Source organism: Corylus avellana, chromosome ca2, assembly GCF_901000735.1.
Source record: "Corylus avellana chromosome ca2, CavTom2PMs-1.0".
Classification (NCBI taxonomy): Eukaryota; Viridiplantae; Streptophyta; class Magnoliopsida; order Fagales; family Betulaceae; genus Corylus; species Corylus avellana.
This window is the reverse complement of record NC_081542.1, coordinates 50,468,008-50,478,307: the sequence shown is the minus strand read 5'-3', so window position 1 is coordinate 50,478,307 and position 10,300 is coordinate 50,468,008. Positions and strand designations below refer to the sequence as shown.

At 38.4% G+C, this 10,300-nt stretch overlaps 1 protein-coding gene across 1 annotated transcript in view; it reads right to left on the bottom strand.

Annotated features, from left to right (window-relative positions):
* Window positions 1–1,271: 1,271 nt before the first annotated feature.
* The window catches only part of LOC132170307 (acetyl-CoA acetyltransferase 2), a 33,325-nt gene continuing 24,296 nt past the window's right edge, over window positions 1,272–10,300 (bottom strand). Inside the window, exons 14-15 of the mRNA XM_059581235.1 lie at window positions 5,469–5,489; window positions 1,272–1,385 (exon numbers count right to left, since the gene is read on the bottom strand). Of these exons, the coding sequence (XP_059437218.1) occupies window positions 1,373–1,385; window positions 5,469–5,489 (34 nt within the window). The 3' untranslated portion in view covers window positions 1,272–1,372. The remainder of the gene's footprint in view (window positions 1,386–5,468; window positions 5,490–10,300) is intronic.

Genomic DNA, 10,300 nt, shown 5'->3' with positions numbered 1-10,300 from the left:
GGAGAATGATTGAAGATGAATGGCCTTTTGAGAAATCGTATATTTTCTCAAATTGTCTGGGCCGGCCTTTCTTATATGGTAATTTCCATTGGTTGGTGCCTTTCTTAAACGGTAATTTTCATTGGCTGGTTACTCAGACGAACTCCAAACAGGTCATTGTTGCATTCAATCTTAGCACTGAAAAATTCCAAGTACTACATGAGATTCCCATTAATTTTGGTTTATTTTTAAATGAGAGTGTCAACTTTGTGGTGTTGAGAGGATGGCTTTGTCTTGCCATAGATAGGGACGTTTGGGTGATGAAAGAGTATGGGTTGGCCAACAGTTGGACTCTGCTTTATACGATGCAGCTAGACCCGGCTCCTTCCATCTACCTCCCTTTAGTGTTCTCATATGACGGTGAAGACGTTTTGACGGGAGAACCTATAGGGCAGGACTTGTATTGTCGGCGCTTGCATAGACTCTTTTGGTATGACATAAAAAAGAAAACACGGAGGATTGTTAAGATTCAAAATATGCCCAGTCATTTCTCTATGCCATACATTTATGAGGGAAGCCTCCTTTCTCCTTGATGCTGACCCTGACAATTAACTTCAATATAGATGGTGAGTTACGTGTTAGGTCTGTTTCAGTTAAAAAAAAGTGTCAATGTGGGTTAGTTTTTATTCCACCATGTTCAATAAGGAGTCACATGATCTTGGTGTTTAACCCCGTGACCATGGTGAATGTGCTGGCCCTTTTTTTTTTTGGAACAATTATTCAGTTGAATTTTTTTGCCCCTCGGATCATGTATTAGCAGTTTCTATATAATCTGGAGTTGTTTTGTCTTTCTGCGTTGGATTTAGTATTCACACGCACATTTTCTTGTGTCTGGAAGGAAAAGAGTTGATGGTATATAATTTGTTATTTTTATGCGTGAAAATCATCTTCTCATGATTATTATAGTTGTTCTCCAATAGCAGAATTATTCTACTCGAGCATTAATCTAGTTCGCTGAAGATGATGGTGCCCATGGGAGCCTTCATCAATACGAGGGGGAGTCTCATCAGCGCAAGACAGATGACTTCTCAATGAAACATCGTAATTATTCTGCTTGGGCATTAATCTAGTTTTGCCATAATGATGGTAGAATTTAGGGCGGAAGAAATTATAATAGGCAAAGCATCCATTGACAATCAATCTCACATGCCACGCTAGATATCAGATTTTAAGAAATAGAACTAAAAATAGAAAACAACATAACATAACCTTAACATTCCTTGAAAAGAGTTAATACAACATATTTTTACTCTGTTATTCGAGAAGAAAAGTTGAGATAGGAAAAAGGAAAACTTTCACTAATCATATGACAACTTGAGAGAACAAATGGATATCATAACCTAGAAGATGTTGGAAATAAAAAAAAGATAGATACACAAGTAATAGTCTTCTCTCTACAACTGTTAGGATGAGAGAGGTAAAACAAAGTGAGAACAAATATATTCTGGATAAAACTATGTCATAATTCATTAATGTAAAACATTTAAATGGACTACAATTAAACCACTTACTCCTAAAAAAAAGGATCCACTTTAACTACTACTAGAATAAAATGGAGCACTAAGTAACTAAACTCCTAGACTTAAGGACTCAAGTGCATACAATTAAGATAATGATGAAACAAATAACAAGCTATTAAATAGGAACCACTAACCCACTACTCAACAAACAAGCTAAGTAATAGGAACATATTTTGCATTATCTCTAACACTCCCCTTTAATGCATAATGTTTACAACTCCTAACAATTCTCTAAAATAAAAGAATTTATCTGAAGGAACGGGCTTTGTGAATATATCCGCGAGTTGCTCATTTGTAGCACGGTATACAATCTTGATGCTTCCTTTGCTAACCAATTCTCTGAAAAAATGATGCCTTGTCTCTATATGTCTTGTACGGTTGTGATACATCGGGTTCTTTGTCATTGCAATGGTGGACTGGTTGTCACAATGAATAATTGTAGGTTCCTGTTGATGTTGCTTCATGTCTTCTAATATTCTCCTTAGCCAAACAGCTTGACAAGCTGTCGAGGTTACAGCAATATACTCAGCTTCAGAAGATGACAATGCAGTAGATGGTTGCTTTTTTGAACTCCATGCAATTGCTCCTGAACCAAGATTGCGTATCCCGTCGTACTTCTACGGTCATCCAATGAACCCACCCAATCACTATCGGAAAAACCACACAATTTCAAATTGTTAGCATTAGTATACAAAATACCGTAGGAGCACGTCCCCTTTACATATCTCAACACCCTTTTGGCAGCACCGTAATGAAGCTTGCTTGGACTTTGCATGAATCTTGACAAAAAACTTGTAGCATACATTATATCCGGCCTACTATTTGTTAAATACAACAAACTTCCTACCAAACTTCTATAATCACCAACATCAACCTTTTCTTCTCCATCATTCAAACTGAATTTCTGATTGGTATTCATAGGGGTCTTCATTGGGTTGCAATCATGCATTCCAAGCTTCACAAGAAGATCATTTGCATACTTCTTTTGAGACATATAAATTCCTTCATCACATTGCTTCACTTCCAACCCAAGAAAATAACTCATCAAGCCAAGATCCGTCATTTCAAACTCACTTATCATAATTCTTTTGAATTCCTCCAACAAAACAACACAATTACCGGTGTAAATAAGATCATCTACATAAAGACACACAATAAGTACCTCACTAGCCTTTCTTGTTTTGACATACAAGGTTGGCTCACTTTCACTCCTTTGGTACCCATGTTGCTCAAAATGACCATTAATTCGATCATACCAAGCCCTTGGTGCTTGCTTGAGGCCATAAAGCGCCTTTGTTAACCGGTACACTTTCATCTCCTTACCTTCCACCTCATAACCTTGTGGTTGCTGCACAAACACTTCTTTATCCAAAACACCATTTAAAAATGCTGATTTGACATTAAATTGATAAACACTCGATTTATGGTTAGCAGCTATAGCTATAACAGTTCGAATGGTATCAAATCTAGCTACCGGAGCAAAAGTTTTTTCAAAATCAATACCTTCATGCTGCATGTAACCTTTTGCAACTAGTCGAGCCTTGTACTTCTGAATTGTGCCGTCTGATTTGTATTTAATCTTGTAGATCCACTTCAACCCAACAACTTCTCTTCCATTTGGCAAATCCACAAGCTCCCATGTCTTGTTTTTCTCCAAAGCTTTAATTTCTTCATCCATAGCAACACACCATTCTTTGTTTTGAATAGCTTCTAGAAAGTTCCTTGGCTCATTAACCTGTGTAAAATGACATCTTTCACCTTGCTCATATATCTCTCTCAAGTCCTTCACTTTTTTCAGTGGTGACTCAGGGGAAGAGAAATATGAGAACCTGACGAGCTAGATGGGCTGTTTCTAGGTGTAAAAGGACTTGAAGGATTAGATGGGCAGCTTTCACTTTCATGCTCCACTATCTCATCCACCAAGTTATCATCCTCTTGAATTGTCAAAGGAGAATGTTGTTGCTTATTCCAATTCCAAGCATTTTTCTCATCAAACAAAACATCACGACTAACAATTAGTTTTTTTGTGAGAGGATCATAACACCGATATCCTTTAGTCTCCATACTATAACCCATAAATATGCACTTCACACTATTATCTTCAAGTTTATGCCTCTTTTGAGAAGGAACATGAACATAGGCAATGCAACCAAAAATCTTAAAATGAGTTACCTTGGGTCTCCAACCATGCCAATTATCATCTAAAAATGAAGCCTTAAGTGCTTGTTTTTCCCCAGCAATATTAAGAGGAAAAGTTTTGTTCTTAGCCATAGGGACATAGACTAACAAATGCTACTTGGTTTTGTCTTTATACACATAGCATGATAAATCTTCAAAAACAAGACAATAACCTTCTTCTAAAAATTGCCCCACACTTAATAAATTTGTATCCAAATCAGGAACATATAAAACATTGTATATGCTGTCCATTCCACATGAGTTCAGCCTTATATTACCTTTGCCATGTGCTTCAACCATGGTTCCATCACCCATCTTCACTTTGCTTGTAACAGATTTGTCCAAGCTAATGAAGTCTTCTAAATTGGCTGTCATGTGATTACTACACCCACTATCCATATACCAAACATTTGGTGTACATTTTTTAGCAGAATAACAAGCAAGAACCAAACTTTCTGTTTCATCTTTCTCTTTTTCCTTAGCAAAGTTTGCTTGTTTTTCTTTGAGCCTACAATACCTTTCTATGTGGCCATAATTCTTACAATAATAACATTGAGGCTTACGATAAGAATTTTCACCTTCATCACCAGTTTTTCTTCCATTGTGATAGTGGTAGTTGTTACTTGAACGTCCACCACCTCGTCCACCTCTTCTTCCACGAAAGAAATGGCCTCCACGCCCTCTTGTGGTTGAACCCTTGCCTGCAAATTCACTACTGCACCACTTGTTTTGCCTTTAGAAAACTGCAATTTAGTATGAAATGCATTTTCTATAGAATTTTCTTCATATATTTTCATCCTATCTTCATGAGATTGCAATGAACCAAATAATTCATCAACCGTTAGCACACTTAAATCCTTAGATTCTTCTATAGCAGCCACCACATGATCATACTTCTTAGGCATACTTCTCAAGATTTTTTCAACAACTTTCTGATCAGATAAATTTTCACCAAATTTTCTGATTTGATTGACAACGTCTAGCATATTAGAGAAATAATCATGCATAGACTCACCTTCTTTCATCATCGAACTTTCAAAATTTCTGCGAAGAGTTTGAAGTTTGATGGTCAATACCTTGGCATTACCTTGATACCCATTCTGTAATGCATCCCAAGCATCCTTCGACTTTGTTGCAGCAGCAATTCGGGGAAAGATGGATTCAACCACAACTTGTTGAATGAAAAACAACGCCTTGGCATCTTTCTTCCGAAGCTCTTTGAGTATGTCTACGGAAATACCAGTTTCTGAATAACCTTTCTCTACTAAATCCCATAGGTCTTGGGAAATAAAGAGAGTCTTCATCTTTGTACTCCAAATGTCATACCCAGCTCCTTGAAAGAGTGGGAGTGATGGCTGTGAAGGGTTAACACTGTTGCTTGCCATGAATCTAGCTCTGATACCAGATGTTGGAAATAAAAAAAAAAAAAAAGATAGATGCACAAGCAATAGTCTTCTCTCTACAACTGTTAGGATGAGAGAGGTAAAACAAAGTGAGAACAAATATATTCTGGATAAAACTGATGTTACTCCTAAAAACAAGGATCCACTTTAACTACTACTAGAATAACATGGAGCACTAAGTAACTAAACTCCTAGACTTAAGGACTCAAGTGCATACAATTAAGCTAATGATGAAACAAATAACAAGCTATTAAATAGGAACCACCAACCCACTACTCAACAAACAAGCTAAATAATAGGAACACATTTTGCATTATCTCTAACAAAATGTCCCACCCGCGTAACTGGCCTGCAAGATGCAAAATTCTTCCATGACTTGCTCGAACTTCAAAAATAATAATGGGAAAAGAGATTGAAATATCTTCTATTCTCTGATATTTATAAAGTGGTCCTACATTATCTAGCATTATTTTTAGAGGAACAACTTGGTTATTTTTTATGTTGTTCTAATTCCTCTCGGTTTGCCATGAAGCTATCTCTTCCTTTCTCTCTCTCTTCTTTCTCTCTCTCTCAGTCTCTCTGGCATATTTAATATGTGAATGCATGTGTCATGTGTATTGATGGAGCAAGTGCTTTACTTGCTAAACGTTAACAGATACGAAAAGGCTCTGCCGGGGATAGACATATTCGTGTGTACCGCGGACCCCATGATAGAACCGCTAGCTATGGTGATTAACACCGTCCTCTCAGTCATGGCTTATGACTATCCGCCTGAAAAGCTAAGCGTTTATCTCTCAGACGACCGCGGTTCGGATTTGACGTTTTACGCTTTGGTAGAGGCCTCACGTTTCTCTAAGATTTGGCTTCCGTTTTGCAACAAGTTCAAAGTAGAACCGAGATCGCCGGAGGCTTATTTCTGCACAGCTGCTGAGCCGCTTGGAGATTCTGCCATGGCCAAAGAGTGGTCATCCATTAAGGTACATCTTGTTACTCGATTCCATGGATTTTTTTTTTTTTGGTTTCTTTTATCTTCAATTTCTTATTACAGAAATCATATGAAGATATGAGGAAACGGATTGAAACCACCACAAAGCTTGGTCGAGTTTCAGAAGAAATACGAAAAGAACACAAGGGATTCAGTGAGTGGAATTCGGTTGCAAGACGACAAGACCATCAAGCCATTATTCAAGTATTTACTACGTTGTCACTACTGTTTCATGGAATTAATATTTACAACTTCAAAATTTACTTAATTACTTAATAGAGTTGTAACTAATTCATAGATACTTATTAATCGAAAAGACCCGAAGGCAGTGGACATTGAAGGTCAACCTTTGCCAACTCTGGTGTACTTGGCACGTGAAAAGAGGCCCCACTGCCACCATAATTTCAAAGCAGGAGCCATGAATGCCCTGGTAAGCCATACGTGATATATATATATATATATATATATATATATATATATATATATATACATGCAACATATTTACAGTTGTATTTTTTTTTATAACCATTTAATAAATAGTTTTTGTTTAATATTTTGTCATCATAATCAAACAAATAGATAAGGGTGTCATCGCGGATAAGCAATGGTCCGATAATTCTTAATGTGGACTGCGACATGTACTCAAACAATTCAGTCGCAGCGAGAGACGCTTTGTGCTTCTTTATGGATGAAGAAAAAGGTCGTGAAATTGCCTTCGTACAATTTCCGCAGACCTTCGAGAACCTCACAAAGAATGATCTTTACAGTAGTTCCTTGAACATAATAAACGAGGTGAGGAACAACTTAAATATTTTTAGAGTGATTTTAAAATACCATGACCCCAATTGACTCGGGAAGATTTTAACGGAATTAATTTCTATCTTTGGTACTATATATATATATGCCTGGTGATCATGAAGGTGGATTTTCTAGGATTTGATGGGAATGGAGGGGCTTGCTATGTTGGTAGCGGGTGCTTTCACAAAAGAGACACTCTTTGTGGGCAGAAGTACAGCAAGGAATATAAGGCAGATTGGAAGAGATGGAATATTGATAGAAAGGTAGAAGAGAGTGCGAGTGTTATAGAAGAAACATGCAAGGAGCTTGCAAGTTGCTGTTAGGAAATTAGGCGCCACTAATTCCTCTTCAGGATCTTGGGATCCAATCTCTCAAGAAGACAACAACACACAAGTACGGTAAATAGTATTTTACCAAAGATACAGTTCGGTATGTTCCCAGGTAAGATTGGAGGAGTCACACCGGTCTCACTTAAAATCCAATCTTTCCTAGACAAAACATACACGTGTATTTTTGATTAGTACTATAAACATGCACAAACATACACAAGACAAGAAATTTATACGTGGTTCGGCCAATACTGCCTACATCCACCAAGTTGCAGAGATTTCACTACTTTAGTAGAAAATAACGGGGAGACTTTACAAGAGATATTTCAGAGAGAAATTGCACAACTCTTCTATGTTGTGATCTGCAATTCTTATATGCCTAACACTAGACTTATCTCTCTATACCTTTTTCTCTCAACCTTTCATTCTTTTTCTCTCTCTATACTCTTCTTGTCTTAGCACACTTAAAACATTGAAGCTTGATACTCCTTATATTGGTGTAGAAGGGTTGGTGCAACAACCATGCACTGTTCCTTCGACGGCTTGGTTGGTGCAACAACTTTTCACTATTGCTTTGACGGCTTGGTTGGTGAACTCCACCAACCATTTGACCCATGTGGGATTCATGGCTTGATTAATTCAAGGCAATTTCCAACAATCTCCACCTTGACTTGAATTCCATCAAGTCGCTACAATCTCTACCATGACTTGAATTTTGCAACCTCCACCTGAAACCTCAGGTCCGCATCTTGACCGATGCCCATCCCCACGCCTTGGGATGTCGTACAAAACACTGTCTACACCAACAGTCATAATTCTACAAGAATTATCATGCTCCACCATAAAGAGCACATGCACTTAAAATTGAACCATTCTAAGAATTTTCTTTTCCGGCACATGTCGAAAAAATCCTACTGAAAAATATGGTGCAACTTCCATGTTTGGTTCCCTCGGAAGTTCATCAGCCATCGACACCCTTTTCCACCACATACCCGACATCAAAGACCAAACCAATGTCCCGTATGCAATTGTGGACCCGCTAATAGAACACATCCATTATCCTGACATTTTTAGCGGTTATGCCAGAGGATGTACATGCCTTTATCAAAGAGCATTATCATAATCATCTCTCGCTGCAGCGAGAGAAACACTATTAGCGTTTTTGGAGCAACCTGCCGAACCTGCTCCTTTCTTTGGGCAATTTCTTTTAAGGTGTCCAGATTGCCCGCACCCCCAGCATACAAGATTTCCCTTCACAGGGTTCTTTTTCTTCCAATTTGCAACTACCAATGCCGAGTTCTCTAGTGTAGAATTATGTCCACCACTCAGCCTTCTTTCCTCTGACAGAAGTTTGCTGGTAACTTCTGAGAAGAAAATCTTCTCCTTCCCATGAATCAAAATTGGCTTCATATGTTCATAGGAAGATGGAAGAGACCAGATAAGCCTCAAGGCCTTATCTTCATCGTCCATTTGAACTCCTAGAGCTTCGAGTTCAGAGACGATTCCATTGAGAACACTCAAATGGTCTGAAATAGTCGTACCCTCAGCCATTCGCAGTGTATGAAACTACTCCTTCAGGTACACCCGGTTAGAGACTCCCTTCTTCTGATACATCTCCTCGAGCTTCTCCCAAAGCTCCTTTTCTGTTGACGTCCCTTGCACATTCGCAAGAACGTTCTTAGCCAGACACAACCGAATGGAACTCGCCGCCTTCAGATCCAAATCCTCCCAATCTACGTCGCTAGTACCAGATTTTTCGTCATCATCACTAGGACTAGAGGCGGGTATACCTCTCAACGTTTTGTGTAGCCCAGATTGGATTAGGATGTCCTTGACTTGTATTTGTCACAAGCCAAAGTTCATTCTCCCGTCGAACCTATCAATCCCAAACTTCAAGGACTGCATTTCTTCTTAACGAGTAGAAATCCGCAACTTCGCTCTGATACCAATTGTTAGGAAATTAGGCGCCACTAATTCCTTTTCAGGATCTTGGGATCCAATCTCTCAAGAAGACAACAACACACAAGTACGGTAAATAGTATTTTACCAAAGATACAACTCGGTATGTTCCCAGGTAAGATTGGAGGAGTCACACCAGTCTCACTTAAAATCCAATCTTTCCTAGACAGAACATACACGTGTATTTTTGATTAGTACTATAAACACACACAAACATACACAAGACAAGAAATTTATACGTGGTTCGGCCAATACTGCCTACATCCACCAAGTTGCAGAGATTTCACTACTTTGGGAGAAAATAACGGGAAGACTTTACAAGAGATATTTCAGAGAGAAAGTGCACACAACTCTTCTATGTTGTGATCTGCAATTTTTATATGCCTAACACTAGACTTATCTCTTGTACACCTTTTTCTCTCAACCTTTCCTTCTTTTTCTCTCTCTATACTCTTCTTGTCTTAGCACACTTGAAACATTGAAGCTTAATGCTCCTTATATAGGTGTAGAAGGGTTGGTGATAATGGTTGGTGCAACAACCATGCACTATTCCTTCGACGGCTTGGTTGGTGCAACAACCTTTCACTATTGCTTTGACGGCTTGGTTGGTGAACTCCACCAACCATTTGACCCATATGGGATTCATGGCTTGATTAATTCAAGGCAATTTCCAACAGTTGCACCTATGAAAAAAACACTCAGTGGGGAAAGGAGGTCTCTCTCTCTCTCTCTCTCTCTCTCTCTCTCTCACTACAAAAAAAAGGGCATTCTTTGACGTGTGCTACAGTGTAAAATTTTTGCCACCTCAGCAATTTTCTGTCGTGTTATATATAAAACATCAGGAAAATTTTTCCTGACGTGTGAATAGTAACATGTCAGAATTTTCCGACGTGTTACTATTCACACATTAGGAAAAATTTCACGTGGCAAACACCGCAACATCGGGAGGTTCATTAATTTTCTTAAAAATAAAAATTGAGAAAATTGCTGACGTGTGAGGACTTCCCACGTCAGAAAAATTCTGGCGTGGTATATCGCCACGTCAGAATTTTCTGACGTGGTTTATCACCACGTCAGATTTTTTCTGAC